The sequence below is a fragment of the Zonotrichia albicollis genome, chromosome 1 (assembly GCF_047830755.1).
Source record: "Zonotrichia albicollis isolate bZonAlb1 chromosome 1, bZonAlb1.hap1, whole genome shotgun sequence".
Classification (NCBI taxonomy): Eukaryota; Metazoa; Chordata; class Aves; order Passeriformes; family Passerellidae; genus Zonotrichia; species Zonotrichia albicollis.
The window spans coordinates 69,207,195-69,229,433 of record NC_133819.1 but is presented as its reverse complement, the minus strand read 5'-3'; the positions used below and the strand labels follow the sequence as shown (position 1 = coordinate 69,229,433).

Sequence of the window (22,239 nt, the reverse complement as noted above, 5' to 3'; positions counted from 1 at the left end):
TCAGGGGTGAAAGAACTAACTAAAATGTTAAAAGACAAAGCTAAGTAGAGATGTTCTCAATACTTCTTGCTCAAGCTATTCTATTTAACATGCAAGATTGAGAGGCTGGAGATTCCACTTCAATGTCTTCTAAGACAAAGACCTCATTTTCTTAAAGCCTGGGCAAATTCTATAACAAATGAATCATCTATCTCCAGCAGCCCTGTTTTGTGGACAGTCTATTTTAGTAGCTGGCTCAGGAGAACATCTAATTACTCTAGCTCAGTGACTAGAGTATTATTCTGGGAAGCAGAAAGCACCAATTCAGACCTCTCACAAGGCAAAAGAGAGGACTCAGCCTCTTTCTTCCACAACCTGGATGAGTCTAGTATCTTGAGTATTAGGGATAGGACTGCGCTTGCACCCATAGCATGATTCCTGGTGCCTGGCAGCTGGAAAGAATGGAGGTCCGGATAGTCTCCTCAGTTATTTTAGGTACTTTCATTCTGACTGGGGTATGTGGAACTCATGTTAAAGAGGACAGTTCCCACAGTGTTTTCCTCTGGGGCCAAAGCAGCCCACTTATATGACTGTTCTCAGCTGGATTAGGTCATTTGGGCCTTGGATCAGACAAAACAACATGCACCATTGCAGTGCTCTAAGACTCCATTGAGGTTGGTGCTGGAGTCCACATAAAGTCCCTCAGTTCCCCATCCAAAATTCCACCCATCATGCCACTGTATTATCCATAGCAGAAACTGCTTTCTCAATTATATTAGCTACTGGAAAATGAGCACATTTTCACATAAGAAACACTTATGCCTGGAGTGCAATGTCTAAAAGTGGCTTTCCCACCAGTGAAGCACAATTCTCAGGAAAAGGCAATAAGCCAACAGCAGTTGCTTGAACCTTAGTGGAGAGAAATAAAATGTTAGACTCCAGAATGGACAATTGTCAGAATGGACAACTGATTTGTTGTGTGTTGTAGACAGCATGTCAGGGCAAGAGGGCCAGTTAATTCAGCGCAGCTTTGATTTATGGGTCCTTTCTGAAACATATTAGTCATCCATTACATACCACTGCTGAGGCAACACGGCAGATTTTGATTGGGTTTCCACGACCAGAGAGCTCCAGTTCTGCCTTGTCCATCAGGAACAGGCAAGCATCCAGAACGTTTTCTTCAAACTAGATAAAAGAAAATAAAAGGGGACACAGGGGAAAAATTCACTCACTTTTTATTCTGGAAAGAATAGGCAAAGCTATTTTTCCCTGTTGTTGTAATTGCTGATCAGTTTCAAAATTATCTGGTCACATCTGTGTTTAACAATAGAAATTTTCTTCTGGAATAATCACCCATGTGTGGGAAAAAAAATAAAAATGTGAGAGTCTGTGAGGGAAGAGAGTGCAATTTTCAGTTCAATCTCAGTCCAGTTTCAAGGTTGAAATGACAACACAGATTTTGTGACAGGACATGAAATTTTAAGTGCTAACAAGTATATAATAGGAGGGTATATAATAATAACTACAAGAAGCTTGTCTACTTGCAAAGGACTTTATGTCCTTCATAGATTCCAGACCTGCTAATTCCAGGGCTTCTCTGACACAGCCAGTACACTGCTGAGAACTTGAACAATAAGGGGTTTGCCAGTGGTAATTTGAAGACACTTATATTTCAAAGTTATTTTTTAAATCTGTTTAAAATTGACAAGCCAAAAGCTTATTATATAGATTAATCCTGGTCTAAAAAGTTTAGACATCAGAAGTACCAAATGACCTAAAGCAGTCTTCTTCAAAAACAGAGTGAAAAGGTACATTTTTTTTCAATCTAGCATGAACAAGCACAAGAATGAATTGAGGGCAGAGGTGTCTAAATAGACCAGAAACCATTTGTCACAGAACTTGCCCTGCTATGTATTTCATTTTCCTCAGAAGAACTGCATAACAAACGAAAATACCTCTGTCCCCTGGAAAATGGCAGTAGACAGGAAATGCACAACAATAAAACAAATACCTTCTAGATACACAAACTTATATTAACATTCAAGGCTGTGACAGAAACTTCATGGTGTTAGGTTTTATGTCCTATGCTTGCATCCTGAAAGATATTATTCATGCTAATAGGATTTTTGCTCTCAAGCTGCTTCTAGAGCTGGATTGATTTCCTAACTCTCTATAGCCTGGCTTAGGGCTCCTTGGCAGATAAGGCCATCCTGAATTTTACCTTCTGAAGAAAGTGAGAAAGGTCCCAGATCAAACTGCTGCTTAGGCAGTCTGGGGAGAGGAGAATGAAGAGTGAGGTCAGAGAGCTGAAAAGGAAGGCCCAAAGAGTAAAGACTGCTGCTGATACAACAGGGAAGATGGGAGGGATAGAAGTGACATCCTAGACACTGACCTCTGGCATAAGCCAAGAAAGGGGAAGCACAATCATGTTTCACCATCTTCAGCCATTTCCTGGCCAATGGAAGTCCCTTGCTTCTGCCTTGAGGATACCACTGCCATATGGATCCTTTTCAGCAAGCATCCTCCAAGGCAGCACACCTCTCTTATTATCACCCACACTTGCACTGAATTACTTTCTCTGGAGCAGATATTCACTAGTGATCACTTTATAGTTGAGCAAAACTGAATTAATGGTGTTTGGGAATAGGGAAACAAGGATCAGTGTTTCTCAGAGACCTACTACTAGTATTTTGTCATTACTGGGAAGCTGAATAATTGCACATCCCAGTCCTCTCTACTGGGATGTGATGCAAATAATGTTGGGTCAATAACTGTGCTGTGGAGAACCTCTTTCCCAAGGAGAATCCTCACAACAGAAAATGTAAACTCTGGGCCCTTGAAGCTGTCATTCCAGGCTCAAATTCACTTTTCTTCGAGTCTGGCCCAACAATCTTTTACCAGGATCAAAATCTGCTATCTGCACTTCAATTAATCAGGCCTGGGTTAGATCAGTAAGAGGTTTACCCTGCAAATTAAACTTTTCTCATCTACATTTTATGAGACACTGTCAATCTTGCCAGTGTTTTCTTTCACAGAAAGAATAAAGAGGAAATAAATAGCTATCAGGGATGTTGCCTTCCACCTTAGCATTTACAAAGTGACATGAATGCTAGTGAAATAACTGGATCAACAGGGAAGAGAGGACAAGCTGCAAGGGCTACCTGGCTTACACTTTTGGAGTAGTGTAGGATGCAGAGTAGCCTTAATGCTAAGGCCAGTTTTACCCTTCTTGACTATTAAGGAATTTTAAAAGTAATTAATCAAACTAAATCAGTTTTATGCCCTCATTCTTGGCAAGAAAATCCTACCTAGAGGGAAGTGGAATAGAAAAATAGCAGTTATAAGGCTGAACATCTCTGAAATATCAGAGGAACTAGAGAAGTAGTAGGCAGGGCAGCTAGGATAGTTGGGTGAACCTGGTTCAGGCACAGTCCCTGTCTATTCCATTGAAGCTGAAATGAAAATATACCTTTTTCAGGAGGAAGGAACTTTGGTAAAACCACCTGGGAAAAAATGCAGATGGAAAATAAGGCACGAGAAAGCACCCAGGTGAAGTGCACACAGACATGCCTTGTTTTATAGAGCAGCACATGTAGCTGTCCTGGGCATCCACCTGCATGCTAAACTGTTTCCAATAGATCATCTTCCATTAAAACCAGAGTAAAGAGGCTGTATCACTTTTTGCACTGCTTGACTTGAGGCTGTGTTTCTCACAATCAGTTGCAGACAGATGTGATCTCATGTTGCCTGTGGTCTGACCTGACCAAATGCATGTGCTGTAGAATTACATGGGCACCGTTTTTTGGGTTTCCAGGCTCAAGCAGATCAATGTGTGGATTTGAGAGAAGCCATGATGGCAACAGAACTCTATGTTCACTTGTTTTCTTTTCTGCTTCTCACAAAACCAAAAGTCAACATTAAATGATTGATATAGCATCCAACTTCTGACATTTTTCAGCTAGAGAATTCCTATGTGCCTAGATTTCTTCCAAACCCAAATTTCCCCTGGATCCTCCATGGAATTTTCTTAGTGACTGCCTTTTACACTTTCTTAGGAGGGATCACAGCCATGTTACAAGGAACACCTCCGTCCTCATTCATTGCAGCCATGTTTCAGCTGTTCTGGGTTTTTCTCTTCCTCTGTCCACATTTCTTGCCTTTTTTTCTCTCGTGTTGATGCTTCTCATTATAGACAACAGATTTGAAAACCATCTCCAACCAATTTTGAACTCTATGCTCCTTTTCAATTCACAACCTGGGTTAAAGCATCCAGCTGTCATTGTCCTAAGTAATTTTTTAGCTTAAGAATATTACCATGCACTAGTCTATCTGCATTTTTGTATATGACCACGTACCTTTCACCTCTTTGACTCTGTGTGGCCTTGTGCTTCTGACTTACATGTTGTAAAGGTCTATATATCATAAATGTAAAAAGCATAATTATATGATATATCTTAATATAGGCCTTTCTGCTAGTGCTTTTACTCGCAGAAATACTGCTGTTTTTAACACCTAGGATTGCCAAAAATGTGTCTTTAATGGTTGGAAATGGACAGGGTAAGATCGGGAACACTCTCTCCTCCCTTTCACTGAAAGCAAGGGAACCGGAAGAACATTTTTCTGTTCCTTTGCAGATTGACATGTCTGTTAAACCCCCACAAAATTATTAATTCCATCAAAGCTCTTGGCTTGGGCCTGTTGGGATGCATCTGCCACACTCAGCTTTCACATGGGCAACCAATACCAAAAGATGCACCACAGCATAAGGTGAAAATCAGGTCCTCTGATTTCAACCAACACAGGAATTTCCATTTCCAAAGTACATGACAAAGGACTGTGGAATGGCCATAACTTCCCAGGCAGAACTACCTCCTAGCAAAACCAAATAAATAATGCAGTTTCTCAAGGAAGGCTGGTATTTGTGTCAGGAAGATGCCAGAATCCCAGAATATAAACATCTCCGGCCAAGCCATCATAGGCCATAAATTTAACATCTTAGGACATAAATCCAGCATCTGGTTTAGGCAGCATCTTCCACCCCAGGTGCTTATTCCCCTCTCTCCCTCCCCCTTACATCTGTCATGGAGTGAATCCCAAATCTAGGAATAGAGCAAACCCAGAAATTACCCAAAGGGGAAAAAAATCAAGGAGAGTCTTATTCAGCTAGATCAGCTCTCCAGTGTGAGTCACTGCATGGCTGCACAAGTGCTTGCAGGGGGAAAGAAGGGCCAGGAGGGGGCATTTTTGGTCAGCTTACATGCAAGCCCAGCTTTGGCCTCAGAAGCTGGCTCCACATCTGTTATATCAGAGGCACCAGCAGTTTATGGAATTTCTTCCTCACTCCTTATTTATGGGTTGTTTTTGTCTCAGTCAGGAAACCAGTCAGCCCTTGCAAACAACGGCACTGACACAACCAAAGGAATGGTGCAGAGGCAGGAACTCCCTAATGCAGTGCTGCCACAGGGAAAAAAAGATTAAATTGTACCCTTAAATTAGGAAAAAAGAGAGATGTGAGTTCAAAGAGCTCTCCAGGGCAAGCACATTGGCAATCCATCCTGCTCAAGCTTTGAGGTGGTATTTAGCTGAGGGAGAAAAAGCAGGTTGTAAGGACCCTTCTGCAAGGCTGTGCTAGGGAGGTACCACAAAAACTGAATGGATCCATCACCACAGTAGTAAGGAAATACCTTCTTAATTATGCTGTTGTGAAAATCAACAGATGAGATGAGACAAATTGACCATGTCCAATATCTGTCTCTTGGAGCCCCTCTGAGTGACAGCTAGGATTATAGCTTTGCTTCAATTTCAGTTCTGCTCGGCAATGCCTTTTTCCCATTCTAACACAATAAATTAATTCTTCCATCCTGTGGGGATTTTTAGGCTGGGTAGCTCTTATGAGAAAGTTGAGGTAAAATAGGCAAGTAAAAAGTCTGAAACAAGGGGTAGTGGTTCTAAACTAAAAGAGGGTTGGTTTTGATTATGTATAAAGGAGAAGGTTTTTTCAATGATGGTGGTAAATTGCTGGAACAGGCTACCCAGAGAAGCTGTGGGTGGTCATCCATGGAAGTGTTCCAGGCCAGGCTGGACAGGAGTCTGAGCGCCTGGTCTAATGGAAGGTGTTTGTGTCCATGGTGAGGTGGTGGAAACAGATGATCTTTAAAAATCCCTTCCAACTCAAATTATTCTATGATTCTGTGTTATTGAATGCACACCAATATCCCACTCCAGCCTAGTGGAGGGTGTCTTCCCCAGACTGCAAGAGACCACTGGAGACTGATGATATCAAGCCCAGGCAGAAAAGGGAGAGAGAATTTAGAACTTTGGAATTAAACACTACTTTGTCATGGGAACCTTGTGACTATCTGATCCCCAAAAATAACAAAATCATTTCCACCTAGTTGCTAAAGCTAAAAAGAAAAGTCAAAAAGCAATACAACCTGTTGTCAAAAAATGAAAAAAAGCCAAACAAACAACTCTACCTTTCATAAATTGATTTGATCCTGAAGTAGCAATAATGCAGCAGCAGAAATACCTCTGCCCTGTGGAAACCTCAGCTAATGATTATAACTTCCAACAGGCAGCCTTTTCGTATCTGAAATATGCCCCTGAAACAAGGTCTTTAAATATCAGCTATTATAATATTGCTTTTCTGGATTAGGCATACACCCACTTCATGCAATTTTAAAATGATACCCCTTATCTTTCTGAAGGAGAAACCAATAATGCATTCCAGAGCCCACAGTCTCAGCCACAGTCTGGTGTCAATTAAACTCATTTGCTGTCCTACTGGGAGCATCCAGAGGAGATCTAAACAGCTCACCTGCCCGTAACTCCAGCTTCTTGATTTTACATCTTCAGCGTTTCCATGGAATACAATACCAACATCATTCAGGACATATTCTTCCCTTTCTTTCTCGTCATCCAGGTACACAGCATCCACTGCATTAGTTTACCAAAAATAAATATTAGTACAAGTGCCTAATTTTCACATAGGACCGATAAAACATCTTAGCATATCATACATTCATCTTTGGTGAAAAGTACCCCTCTTGCATCAAACAAAGCATTACTTGCTTCAACAGAGTACATGGATAAGGAGGTGGTCATCCTAGTTAGGAATATGATATACAACTTGATATGCAAGATGGAAAAGTGCTGGCAACTCCTGTCCGTATTCTCAGGGTTCTGTAAAGTATGATTAAAATGTCACATCTCATCACGAATTTTATGATTAGTGTGTACAACTAATTTAAAAGTTGGAGCACCATGATGCAATTCTGCATCTATATAAACAGATCAAAGAACAATTTCAAACCTATTAATGTTAATGGAAAACAGCTCAGGTCAAGAGATCTAAAGAAAAATCTGTAGTGCATTAAAAAATTTGGAATACAGTTTTTCTAACATATTAAAAGAAAGGTTTGGTTGCCTTTTCTGTGCATTACTTATTGACTGGAACATCCCTTCCCCACATAGCTTGACTGATCAGGTAATATGAGGAGAAATTCATATTCACAAGTGTCTAAGTGAGACCTAGAAGTAATTGCAAGAGGTCTTTATCAAAACATATACAAAAGGTACATTCTAGACTAGACTTATATAAAAAATCAAGAGCATATGCATACATACTTGACTTGCAAATATGATTTACATGTGTAAATAACTCATTATTAACGTTCATAAGGAACCCTGAATGGCAGGAAACCATTCAGACATTCACGGAGAAGTATGAAGCAGGCTGCGATGCTGAGATTCTAGAATAGTTAAAGATTTCTTTCTTGTACCAATGCTTGTATTTTGAGAGTAAAAGATACACGTTAACAATTAATACCAGGGAAATGAATTAATTTGAAGAAATCAGTACTGTGGTTCCAGATAGGAAATTAAAGGAAACTTCCAACAGCTTGATATGAGCAAGTACAAAACTACACTCACTACTGTCATAGTAGATTTCTTCAGCACTCCATTACAAATTACTAGAGGATCATTTAACTTTTAAAAGCGTATTGATTTGCTCTGTTTTGTTGAAATGCAAATCAGATTTGCACTTTCGTGTAAACCTCATCCTCAAAAGCTTCTTCATTTCTCCATGAATCTGCAATTTGGCCAAAAAGAAGCTAAAACCTGAGCCCACAAAACAAACAAACAAATTAAAAAAAAATTAAAATTTAAAAAATTAATTTAAAATAAAATAAAAAATTTAAATTAAAACAAAAATTAAAAATACATTTAAAAATAAAAAATATTAAATTTTAAAAATTTAAAAAATTTAAAATTTTAAAAATAAAATAAATTAAAATTAAATTTTTTAAATTTTAAAATAACTTTAAAAATTTAGAAAATAAAAAATAAATAAGAATAATTACAAATAATTTTTTAAAATTATGATGACTGATGACTACGTACAACTTGGAGCAAGCAGAGGAACAGCAGGTTCCATGGAGTTTTACCTAAAGTAGACAGGTCTGAGACTCACTCTTGTTATTTGGCAGGGTGATATTCACCTGCCTCCTAAAGGCAGGGCCACTAAGAAGTTTGTAAGCTTTTCAGTACCCGTGACCTAGGGTAGTGAAAAGCTGCAGCCGTGTACAAAGTGGATGATCATAGGTTTGCTATATTCAGAGACTACAAGGTGAAAGAGTGTTCAAACTTGACAGTGAATGAAAAGGCTGCAGCCATTTCTGCAAGCAGGGACTCTCATACACATATGAAACTGTATATTACATGATTTTTTTGTGGTCCAACAAATTTTGTATAACATCCCTACTAAAAATATGGCAGGTGTTATAGATCATGTAGGCTCTGTTTCATTAGGCTGGATTTGCCTGATTTGCTCATTGAACGATTATCTGCATTCTCTCACTGAGCACTGGATTTTATTAAAGTCTGTTCATACAAATAGTACATAGAGTTCATTTAAAGAAGGAGAATTCACACCTTCTTCTGTGCAGTTACACATTCAGTGAAGTGTGTGCATATGCCTTCTTGACAGCTGTTGTTTTCTTTTGGGGATTAAAAATATCAACATTGATCTTGCTGGTATCAATTGAGATGCTTATGTTATTTTGAGACTGCATGATCTTTGCTAAATCAGATGAAAATTGATTAACTTCTCTGTCGATTATTTGAAATATTTGTGTTTTTGATAAGGTAAAAAGGTCTTTTGTGTTTTATAGGGAAGCCAGCTGCTTTGATTTTTGACAGCTTTCACTGCCCTTGAGACTGTTTAGAAAAAAATATGAGGCATTTGTGACTACTTTGATGCTAAGCATGCTCTACATAATGCAACTCCTAATTATTTTGTGCAAGTGGAAGCTCACATCTGACAAACAGAAGAATTCTACAGAAATGTGCTGGGTTTGTTTGTTCTTTTTCTCTAGCAGTTCAGAGGTTTTTTTACTCACTTTTATCCTGGGAATTTACTGAGACACCAGCAATGCTACAAAGAAGCAAATTAGCTTCCATGCTACTCTGTTTGAAGTTGGGAAAGGTGAAAATGCACTTCACGTGAAGACAGCACTGCAGGTGAGGAATCCCTTGCTAAAGACATGAGGAGTGCAGAGTAACCCTTTATATTTGGGAAAGGGAATGAGTTATACTCTGCATGGAGAGACCCCAACCCCAGCACAGCCACCCTGTGGTGCTGGAAAAGCCATTTCTTCATGCAGACAGTGACAGCTGAACGCAGCAGCACCAGCAGACAGGTGAAAGTGGAAGCAGCAGGCTTGCCCTGAGCTCCCAGCCTCCCTTCAGTGTGCTCCTGTGGGAATCCAGGAATGTGAGGCTGGGCCTCAACTGGAACCCGCAGGGCTCGTGTTGGGAAGAGGATGGTGCTGTGACAAACTCCAAGCTGCAAGAGGTCAATGCAGTTATCTACAAAAAACAGTCTACCCAGGATCAAGGTCAGTATGCTGCCTTGAATAGTGCTAGTACTTGCCTACATTAATGTAGCAGAAGGATGAAGCTCTGTGTGAATTTTGCCCATGTGGAATCTATGGCACAAACAATCAAATTTAAGATTTACCCATAAAAGTAATAAAATGTTATTGGGCCAGATTTGGATGACTGGTAACATGTGAGATGAGTCCAGAGTCAACCACATGTTACTAATCCTCAAACTGTATTAGAACATTTAAGCAGAAGAAACATGCAGCTGACCCAATAAAGCTGCAATATATTAAATTGTTTAAATGTAATCCACTTGCATGAGGCTTGGGTAAGCAAAATGCACACCTCGGCCCACAAGGTTTGCAACTTACTCAGCTACACTGTGCACCTCCACCTGTGAGAGAGTCACAGAAGTCAGCACAAGGTCTTTTCCTGATAAGCACTTAATACTCCCCAGCAGAAAGTTGCAAGGACTCAGCACCTGCTTGGAAAGAGCTCACAGCTCCTTGGAAAGAGCTCACAGTATCCAGATCAAAGGAGTTCTTCTCCGCTTTCATGTAGTCTGATATTGCCAAGAGTTTAGTTAAATTCCAAAAAGTTATCCTTAACTACTTGCCATTTGTATCTTCTGTTCCAGAACTGAAGAGAGCTCTGCATGCCTAAAAGCACATCTGTTTTATCCAGCGATGTAATCTGGCTGTAGAAAGGATGCTGTCTCTCCTCATAGACTTTGCCTTGCTTATTAAGTAATTAAAACTTCACCTGAGTAACTGAAATCTCAATCTACAAGTTAGCTGAATTCCCAGATGTTTGGGACTGGTGTATATAATTTTGGAGACCCTGGCCCTGTGTCTTTAAAGCATTCTTTGTTATCAGTCTTAAATATAGCTAAAGGGATTAAAATATATAAAAGCATATGATGATTCTGGAAGCAAAGTACTCTGTAGTTTGACTGGTAAAGTATTCAAACTTCTTCTGAAGCAGCAGGACAAGAAAAACAACCCTGCCTGGGAAAATATGTCAAAACTGAACTATAGTGAGAAAAGGAGTAATAAGAAAGGGCACAAATGCCTCTGTCTCAAAGAAAAGCTCATACTGACATATTGATGCTCCTCCGAGATGATGAGTCGGAAAGCTGCACCAGGCTCCAGAGCCGACACTCTGCTCCCTGCTATAACAATCCCCATTCATTCCTGGCATCACTCTCCTCTCTTTTTAATGAGGCTTTTCACTCAGACTTTTCTGCTTAGCTATTAAACCAGCAAACAAGCCTAGAAGATTTTCAAACTATTGTTTTCTCTGCACTTTAACAGCCTCAGTTTTTCTACCCTTTTGTCATTCCACTGAAAAATCTTTTCCAGCCAGGGGATAAAGCATGAAGAAACAGTCCTTGATTTTCTAACAAAGGAGAGGAGGGAAAGACAGATATAGGAGCCAATTACCCAAACTACCTAGGAGTAAAAGAGGAACAAGAAATGAGGATATATCCAAATCCAAATTAAACAAGCAGGAAATGAAAACCACAGTATTCAGCAAGGGACAGGACCTGAAGCCATTGAGACACACCTGAAAATGTAAGCTGCAGAGGGAAATGTGGTCCCCAAGTTGCCTGCCCTGGCTCTAGGGTCACACAACATGTCTTTGCTGCCCAGAAAATAATTTTGCTTTCCTAAGGCAGACTTTTTCCATCAGCCTTGAATATGCCTGCCGCTGGAGGCAACTGCTGTATGTCTTGCTCCCTGTGAGTTTACTCCCAGGCTGTGGTTTTTAATCTTGCTGGCTTTTGGACTCATTCAGCTCAGGCGTGAGAGAGGGAGGGCACAGGAGAGCAAAGTGTCTGTATACCATGAATAATGGTGGATCAGTCTGCATGTAGAATTGCTGGGCAAGGAGGTGTGAAGTAGGGATCGATTTTCCCTTTTTCCCTCTGACTAACACCTCACATCAGCCTGTGTGGTCCCAGTCACACCACAGTGGGGTAGGCAACCCCCCCACATCACATCTTTTCTCCACATAAGGACAGCATGAAGCCCTGGCTGGTTGTCTGCTAAACACAAGGTAAACTGAGGCAGTTTAAGAAGATTTTCCCTGCAGTTTATACCTTTCCAAAGACGAGCTGAGCCTCTGCAGCATCACTGTGCTGGCTGTTACAACACACAGGACTAAAACCAAGTAGTGCTCTACCTTTAGGCAGAGCTTTCTGCCTTCTGTGGCTGAAGCTGTGAGTCTGATGATGCCAAAACAAACATTGAGAAGTTTTGTCTGCTCACAGTTGATCATAGCTTTGGCAATGTTTCCTCTCTTTCTGTTGCCCACCCTCCAGAACAAACTGTTAGCACACTGCTCTGAGGTACCTTACACTGATTTCAGAAGTATCTCACAGTGTGGCAGGGCCTTCAGCCCTGCCCTTCCCTCCTATTCCCACTTAACTAACTCCTCTTTATTCAGCATTAATCTATATCTTCTTAAATAATGCATAAGCTAATCATTGCTTATATTCCCTTGGACTAGGGGCAAGTAATGAACCCAGTACAAATCATTCCATGTACTGACAGCAGTGCAGCTGAATAATGGGCTCTACTAATAATGCTAAACTTACTTGTCACTTGGTAGGAGGGCCCTTCTTTGGTACAGGATTATTTGATGCAAATACTGTGGTAAAAAAAATGGAAAGATGAAGGGTAGCAGGAGAATATTGAAGGTAGCTGGTGACCTAAATATACTGCAATACATGTGATTTGGAGCCTTGCATGTGTCGGAAGCTAAGACAGTGCTACAGCCTGTCAGAAGGCAGAGCCAAACCTCTCTGGTCCTCCTTGCCCTCTCCTGAAAGCCAGACACAGAGTTCATTGGGTAAAATACAACCCTGACAGCATAAAGCTTAATTTCTTCCAAGGATCCCGAGAGATTAAAAAAAAAATAATTGTTCTTCAACCCACTGTATTATAAAAAAAAGGCTCATTTGCAAAATGTTTTGTTCCTCAGAGAGGGCACCGTTGCTAATTAGTCACCACTAAAAGGGAAGTTATAAGGGCAAATGTCATGTAGCAGCAGGAAGGCACCACCAGTGATGCCACAGCAAGCTGACTCCACCCAACCTGTGCAGCTCCCCTTAAATTCCCACAATATTTTGACTTCAGATGTTCAATCCCAAATGTGGCAATTAGCAATGTAAGACAACAGAGTATGTGTAGCCACCACATCCTGCCCCACAACAAATCCTGGAAAAAATTATGCTTATATTGACTTGTTTAAGGCACACACAGGCACACTGGAGACTCTCAGTGTTGCCTATTCAAGTCAGAGTAAAGCCTTAGGGTGTGTTTACTATGAGAAATGGAGCCTGAGCTAGCAAACACAGGCTTGGCCTCATAAAACTGCAGAGTTTAGACAAAATGAAGTAATTGGTTTCCAGCACAGAACCCTGCTCACACAGGGCTATTCCCCCGCCTGAAAGACTTGACTTTTGGCAGAATTCCTGTAAATTTTCCAGACCCAAACTGACACGTCTCCAACCTCCTTGGTACCATTCCCCCATTCCTGGACCAACCCACCTAGAAGCTGATGAGCCCAGCAGCACAAAGTGCAAGCCTTTGAGCAGGTACTTACGCTGGCACCAGGGATTGAACAAGATGTACGTGTCGGTCGCTGAATTCCTGCGTGTCCGAAGGATGCCATAGGGAGTCAAGACAGCAACATAAAAGCGAAACTTGCCAATGATGCAGGTGGCAGAAGACATGATGGACAGCCGAATGGAGTTGTTTTCCCTGTGGATAACCTTCGCTCCCCACTGACCAGGTTTTAGTGCACCGCCTACTGGAATTGGGATGTAGGTGCCTTTGTTTTGCTGTGGGTAGCGACCTGGAGTGAGAAGTGAAGACAGTTTTTAAATTTTCTAGTAGTCCTCTGTCTTTTTGTTTTATTTTCAATGGAGGTGACAGCTTTTAGTGGGCAAAAAGAACCTACTCTCTCATTGCCCCTCACAGGGCCTGGTAACTTGAAAAATAGTTGCAACAGCTCCCTGCAGGCAGCCTGTCCCCCCACCCACCTCTCTCCAGCAGGCTCCAGTCTCACTGGCTTGAGCACTGCTAGAGCATAGATAGCCCTGCCAGCATGAGAAGGGGCTGTCCAGGCCTTTCTTGCTCACCATTGTTTATCCTAGTGCAGCAAGCTGCACTTCAGCTTGCTCCTTGCCTTGGTGTCAACAACACCAGCTAGACTGTTGGTAAGTTTAGGAGTTTAGGTGAGAGCCCTTCCTCAGTTCAGATGCACCCACCACCCTTGTTGCTAGCACACAAGTGCCCTCTGAGGCACAGACATCAGCTTTGGGGCTCTTTAGCAGAGCAGAGCCCTGTTCTTCTCTGCACTACTGCACTGCCAAGCAGAGGCCAAGAGCTCTTTCGTGAAGTCCACACAGATGGAGGAAACACAAATGAGTCCATATGCAGATATCCAGTGCTCGGTTCCCTCCGAGCATCCACTCCTCAGGTGGTTTAGATTCTGGATGCCCAGAATATAAACCACTACACTGGGGCTGAATCACCAAACTTCCTCTGCCAGAAATGGGTCCCAAAGTATGACATGCCTCCAAAGTACCTCACGTGAGAGTCTGCCTCATAGTAAGACAAATCACACCCCAGAGGAGCTTATTTTACTCCGCCAACTCTAAAAACAGCTAGATGGATAGGCTACATGTAAACATGCTCAGTGCCAGGATTCAAAGTTGTGTGAGGCTCCACCCCTTGAGACTGAGGTAGAGCCAAACTAAATCTGGAAGCCAACCAGAAGCACAGACAGAAGACACATTTGTGAGAAGGATGAGTTCCTTATCTCATTCTCAAATCTACTCTTCATTTCATATTTTAGGCTGAAAGTTGGCCTCATTCAAAAATAGGGTAATGAAAAGCAATGATGGCAGACGGAGGGACAGACTTCTATATTTTTCATTCCTACTATTTAAGAACTTCAAAATTAAACTCATTTTCCTGCTTGCTTATTTTTATACTGCCCATGTAGAGATAATCGCAGATCTGAACACTGCTACATTTTGGGAAAGGACAACTCCGGCTTTAAATCTGAAACTTGCAAGCTGCCACGACATTTGTGTTTCTGAGAAATCTGGGGCTACTGTGCTTCATCCAAGAGGTTATTCTGAGCACATGAATTTTCATTCTGTAGATATTCAATGCACATAAATAACCCACTTTGCCCTACAGGCCAGGGAAGCTGTAACCCATGAAACTCATTCAGATCAGTGAGGAACACAATGGAAGGAAAAGACCTACAGAAGAATAAAGGAATAGAATAAGAGAGCAAAATCAATAGAAAACACTAGAAGATAGAGCACTGGACACTTCAAATATAAACCATCAAAAGGAAGCCAGTGTAGAGAGAAGAACCTATAGAGGTAACAGATCTGGGAGCTGAACACATTTTTGTTCTTTGCAGTGCAACTGTGCATGACCCAGCTTGCATCTACAGTTGATATTTTGCTTCTAGTTTTGACATAATCTGTTTCTAAAAACAGCAATCCAAACAAAGCAGCAGAGCAAACCAAGCAGTTGAACTGATATCCTTGAAAACTGTTAACAAGTGCTACTTTTAAAAATACCTCCCGTACCTCCTTCAGAAAGGTGGGAGGGGGAAGAGATTACTATTTTAACATGGTTAGGAACTGACATCCTTGTCTTTGCTGGAAGCTGCATGTCGGTGTAGGAGCCTACTGGGGACAGGAGGAGCTGTGCTCTGGCAGTGACTTTGCACCACCATGTCTGTGTATGCCACGTGTACATGAGGAGACTGCAGAATCACTTCCCAGAAAATCTGCCTATAGGAATCTGATAGAATCTCAAAGAGGCCACCAAAACTTTTCAAGACATCCTTATGGGACCACAGCCACTGGCACCTCATAAGCAGGTTTGGCAAAAAAACATTCTCATTTGTTCTGAAACCTCAAAATCCCATTTTCCCTTCCAAACAAGCAAAGCCACAAGACACCCTAATACACCTTCTGCTCAACAGGGCAGCAGCTGTAGCTGCTGTTGAAGGAGTATGCAAGGTTCTTTCAGCCCAGAGCCCCACACAGCTGGTCCCACAGGGTAAGAGGTCACTGAATTAGCTTGCTCTCTCATGAGGAGGTGCTCTGGGACACCAGGGATGCTCTACATCCCTGCAGACATAGCAGGTTTGCCAGGGACGGATATCCTAGAAGTCAGGATACTTTACAGGTGTTATAAATAGTAAATACAAGAGGACAGTGTTTGCTCCTGACAGACAATCATGATCTGGTGCTTGCTAATGGTTACATAAATCCTGAACCCACAAGGAAGTTTGGGAAGATGAGCAGAGCCTTCAACAGCACAGTGAGCAATTTGCAATGTTTTCTTTGAAGAGGGGACAGGTTCCCCATACTTCTGAAATAGAATCAAACCAAATAAAACCAAACCAAAAACCAAACAAAACAAAATGCAAATGGAACAACAGGGGGTATAAATGAAAGAGTAAGGGAATTGTTACTTCTGTCAGGAGCTTGTGGAGCTGAATTGTAAACACACATCTAGACACCTGACAGCATCAGCCACACTAGTCTCATTTACACACATCTGTTGTCTTGGTACTAGAGTGCTATAAAGCTGAGTAACTTTGGCACCACATGCTAAGGTTGCTGGCCAAATAATTCTTACATAGGCTCAGTACTATGTTTATCAACTCTGTAGGGAAGTCCTATCAGGATGGCTTGGCCTTTTCACCTTTATCTACATCTTGAGCACACATTTCTGGCTGCAGTGGAAAAGTAGAGCCAGCTTTGGCTCAGAGTTGGGATATCTGCAATGTTGGCCCTTCCTCAGATGGAGTAACATGCAGTGGTGATTTCATTCTCTGGCTGAGTCTCCAAGGAAGAAGATTCAATACTATCCAAAGACTTATTACAAAAAGCCTGTAAATGCCTGGCAGAGCACTCTCTGTAGGGTGTCTGGTGCTAACCCAACCCACAGAGAGGCAGGAGGCAGTTTGAGTGCATGTCAGAACTGGGACATGTAGACAAGATAAACCCTTTTTATGCTGACAGGAGGGTGCTGACATTATGCCAGTAGCATTAGCGGGCTCAGGATCTCTCCAGCTCTGATTTGCACCACGAGTTGGCAGCCTGAACTATGCTCCACAGCCAGCTCTTTGTGGTTGCCTCACTCCCCAGTGCTCACGTTTTCTCTGGGTGTAGGAGGCCCTGGCCCTCACATGAGGACATTTCACAGCCAATTGCTCTGTGGCAGACAAAGTCATTGCATGACATTATGCTGTTGGGATGTCCCTGTCTGCTCACTCTAACAGCACATGGAAATGGGAAAATCCAGCCTGTGAACTCAGAGAGTCTGGAGATTCCTGCACTGGGTGAATTTTTTAATAGGCTCCTTCAAAAATATCACGTACTGAATAGAAGCTACTGACTGTGCTGTCTTTGAAGCAGGAGAGGAGAGAGAACTTACAGTGACCCCCTTTCTCAGGGCTCCAACACTCTGCATTTCAGTGCTAGGTCCTGAGCCACAATGCTGCCAGAAGAAATTAATTTTTACAGAAACCACCCTTATACAGAACATCTAATGGCACAAACAAATCTATTTCCCCTGATGCACAGTGCACAGGTCTGCAATGTTCTGATACTTCTTTCTTTTTTCTTATCCTTTCTTATTCCACCCTGGTTTCTGTAGCTAACTAAGCTGGGGTCCTAAAGCTCCTTCTCACTTCAGTTGCAGCTCAGCTTGACTCTACACTACTTGGGGTTTCCAGGCACTCAGGAAAAGAGGAGCAAAGTAGCTGCTGTTGCTATTGAAGAAGTTCAGAAGATAAATTAAAAAATCATGAGTAAAGATCTACATGGCAAAAGGCACCATGACTGCAGTGTGTGTGGATGTCGGTATGCATGGGATGTCCCCTGTCACACATAAACACTTTACAGGGCCAAAGAGCAAAGTGCAGCATTTGTTAAAACTTGCCAAAATCTATTTATGTAGCAGCAAAATAATAAGCCATCTAAATCACAGAACTGTGGCCACACACATGCGTTCAAAGTCAGTTATTTTCAACATATGCCTTTCATCCCTAGCATGTCAGCTCTGGGCCCATCAAGCATGTGTTAAATTCTGGGTAAAACTGCCACACCAGAGAGGGATTACAACAGCAGAGAGAGGGTGACAAATAGGTACAGTGAGTTCAGCTGTCAAAACACGAGCAGTCCTCCTCCAGTTATCCAATTCTGCCACTGTTCTTTATAAGTGACTAACGGGAACCAAGGCTTGCTTGGTTCTATTCTCCTCCTTCTCCTTCTCTATCCTGTCCCTGGAAGCTCCTGACTACATGTAGTTTAATTTTCCCCTTGATCCCCAGTGGACATGCGCACTGCTCTGTGTGTGTGTGTGTGTGTGTGCGTTAAACAGCTCATAAATGCCAGGGCTGAATTAGTGCTGTGCTGCTGGCACAGACACTGGAGGGACCAGCAGGTGCTCTTGGATAGGTCCCACACAACTGAGCTTTAGTTCCAGCAGGGAGGAAGGAAGGTTTGGTAGCACAGAGATTAGAGATCTAGTGACCTTCACAGGGAATTTCGTTCCTCATGGAAGTGGGATACTTCAGAAGAGAAGGAGGCGAACAAAGCTGTATCTCAGTAGCCTTTGTCTTTTTAGCAACCCTCCTTGGAAGATTGGCTTTTCAAGAAGTCAAGTGACCTGTTTCCCTTTGGAGTTGTTGATTGCCCACAGTAATTAACAATTTTCCTATAAGTTCATTTGTTTTATATAGATACACTCTTTCTTATAAAGGGTAAAAAATCTATTTCAGCACCATTTATGGAAGTATAATTACTGTGATAAATAAGTTTGAGCTGGAAGTCACCAGTACAGCAGAGGTCAGCCTTTTGATAGCAAGCAGCCTTGGAGATAGGTGTTAGCATATGGGATTTATGACATGAAACACAGAGTAAAACAAATTAGAAAGAAACAGGAGAGGTGCTCCCATAAAATTCAAAATAATCAAAAGAAGCAAGAAGAAGAAATATTTTTTTGTTAAAAACATTAGTCTCTAAATCTCTAACATCTCATCTGGCCTCCTACCACCCTCAAATTCCATTGCCTTCAGAAGTGCTATATCCAAACTTGGAAATGTAGTAAACACAAATATCTTGAAAGAAGTTTTCCTCATGGCTCCCGTTATGAATCCTCAACATCTGGCCACTCTGTCCCAGCAGTGAATTTTTGTAGTACTTTACAATTGCAAAACACACATCAGAGCCACGCACCTTAGCTAGTAAAACAACTAAAAAGTACAGCCAGATTTTATGTGCCACTTGATGCTGCTGAAGCAGTGCAAAAGTCAGCCTAATAAAGCCTAATTTGCATGAAATACTGCATTCATAGACCACCTCAAGGGACTCCCTCCTCTCTGCTCCTCTGGGGCCCAGCTGGGAATTCCAGAGGGGAGGAAAAGAATACCCCAATGCCTTTGTTCAGAAAGTGGAGAGGTTTGTTTTTTGTTAAGAGCTGGCAAACAGGTCTCTTGTCTGCTGGGAGGCAATCTCTAGGAAATATGTTCTGCTGCTAATAAATTATTTTTTCTGACATAAAATTGAAATTTCAAGTTTAGACCATCAGGTGTTTTTGTATCTCTGCTCAATTTTTTGTACTTCTTTGTGAAACCAGGATCTAATAAACTCACAGTGCTGAGTCACCTACCAACACAGTGTGTCCTCTAGACTGGCTAATTCTCTTGATAGAGCCAAGGAATCTCCTAAAACATGAAGATCCAAAGTTTTCCAAAGAGCAACTTTCACCCAGAGTAAGATTCAGCTTGGCATCCCATCCCTAGTGCTGGGGGGCATCTCATGTTCTAGCACCTCTGTTGGCTACAATCCACCCTGCCCCAACGCTGCTGAGGAGAATAGGTGACAGCAGAGGTAGCAATACTTCCCACTAAGGCAGAATTACTGCTTGACAAAATCATCAAAACCTCAATAACCCTGGAATCTTTCCTGGCCCAACTCTGCTGTGAAAACAGGGAAAGGCAGTGGACACTGTAGGACAGTGTGAAGAGCTCCATAGATTCTGGTGTGCATATCCTGAACTGGACCTCTGGTTATTTAGTTGAACTCAGATATCCCTCTGACTGTAAGTGGGAATTTGGTATCACCTAAATAAGCCATATGGGATCAGCTCTAACATCTTTATGTTCTTAGCTTCTTTGATGTGTTTATAACTATCCCCCTGGAACTGGCTTGGGAAGACTGTGGAAAAAGGAGTAGTAAGTCTCTCCTCTGATCTCAGGCCAGAAGCCAATGATTTATAGAAGCCTGAGGAGACCATATGGACGGGTGGGTGGGTATCCACACACGCACACGTGTGGAAAGGTGAGAGTAGCCTGGGGGACTGGAATTTATGGCCCTTCCAGAAGTGCGTCAATGAATAAAACGTTCATAATAACATTTAGGGCTAGACCAATATATATGGATTTATGAAGCCATTTAAGGAAAACACAAATAGACAGCAATTTATGAGGATGTGGGGAAATACATCATTAGAGTCAGGATGCACCATATAAACTCATCAACTCCTCAAGGATTTACAGCCACATACTGGAAACTACTACTAAAAGCAAGATTGAAGGCTGTATAAGCCCATCTCATCATTCATCTGCTTTTCAGAGAAATCCCTGCCAGTGCAGCAGTGCCAGTGGAAACTTTGCAGCACCCACACCAAACTGGCTGTCCCACACTAAGCCTTGCATTATGGAAAATTAAGAGGAACACAAAATACCCCCATCACCACAAAGGTAGGAGTCAGGACAGATCAAGATGGGTGAGGAAGTACTTTGGCTCTTCTGGGTTTACTAAGGCTCCAAACAAACTGGAATTAATCCCACTGTGTGGAACTAGATGTAAGCACAGCACCTGCACTTCTATTGTGGCTTTTTCAACACAACCCCAGACCAATAAAACAAGTTTCATCCAAGTGGTGATGCTCACCTTTCCTCTTGTAAAAGCCAGAAAGTAGATGGAAATGAAGGAAATATGTGGTGACAGAGCAGCTCTCAAACCGTAGGTACTGTGGCAGGGCTGAGGTTCAGCACAAGAACTGGAATTACATCTAATTACTCTTTATAAGTGGATATTTTTCCATGTGGATTTTTTGGCACATTCATTGTGTTCCATATTTTGGCAGGCAGCTATGGTCCTAATTTAATAAAGGATTATGTGCAAAACTGAATTACAATAATTCACATGTTAGCATTTCAGTCAATTTCACCAGGGATGACTCTACAGAAAACAGTGTGTTAAAGCAAGAACGACTACAGTCATACGGAACTATCATGGAACAATGTCTGTAAAAGTGACTTCCAAGAGATTGGGGTGAACTTTTTATATATTCTCATATATATATATATATATATATACACACAAATATATATATATATTTACACACAAACATATATATATTTATTTATACAATTTAACCCCTGAATTCTGTGAAAATGGCATTTTAATGGACTGTGGATTAAGAAGGATTGTAATTAAAGATTGCTCTCTGAGTGTTTCAGATCTTGTTTCACATGACAGAAAAAGTATTTGTTCCAGGTACCCTTGATTCATTATCAATTAGAAGGATTAAGCAGTCTCTACTTGCTTTACTTGCTTCATTAATCATCTTTTTAATGATGCAAAAGAAGAAAAAATAGGAGTGAAAAAAAAAAGAGAAAGGAAAGTAAATTTTAGGGAATAGCGGAAATAGAATAGTTCTGTGCACACCCACAGGACCAATCCATTACAATTGTCACATTTTTCAGGATCAAAATTAGTCTTTAATGGATAAAAATTCTGTGATGGATTAATGTCAACTTGTGGAACTTTCTCAAAGCTGGGAACTAATAACTTCTGAATAGCTTTGCAGACACTGTTGTACTAACAGCCTCCACTCCAGGCACAGCCCTGAAAAAGGAGACTTCAGGTTTTCCCAGCTCCAACTGAATTGCCTGGGAGTCAAGGCCAGCCATCCCTTATGAGAATAGAACCTTGAACCACTCAAAATATTCTGCAGTTCAGGACAGCCTGGTCCACATTGTTTGGGGAAGCATCCACACTCTTGGAGATACTCAAAACCTGCTCATAGGGAAAGATCCAGAGATGCTGGAGAAGCTGGACCTGCTTTCACCTGCTAGAGATAAGACCACCAGAGGCCCCTCCAATCGAGGTTATTCTATTCAACAGTTCTGCTGCACCATTTGAAATCTTCTATTCAGGCACACAGAGTGCTCCTTGCAAAGGTCATCTTACAACAGCCTGCCAATATTTCTGTGTGTCCATCACTTTAATCTCCCAAGCTCAGCACATTCCTA

General features: G+C 41.6%; 1 protein-coding gene across 5 annotated transcripts in view; it reads right to left on the bottom strand.

Annotated features, from left to right (window-relative positions):
* The window catches only part of F13A1 (coagulation factor XIII A chain), a 129,921-nt gene that overhangs the window by 27,497 nt on the left and 80,185 nt on the right, over positions 1 to 22,239 (bottom strand). For all 5 annotated transcript variants that reach the window (XM_026790222.2, XM_074544114.1, XM_026790223.2 and 2 more), the window contains 3 exons: positions 13,474 to 13,725; positions 6,797 to 6,915; positions 1,057 to 1,164 (listed from right to left, as the gene is read on the bottom strand). In XM_026790222.2, the coding sequence (XP_026646023.2) occupies positions 1,057 to 1,164; positions 6,797 to 6,915; positions 13,474 to 13,725 (479 nt within the window). The remainder of the gene's footprint in view (positions 1 to 1,056; positions 1,165 to 6,796; positions 6,916 to 13,473; positions 13,726 to 22,239) is intronic.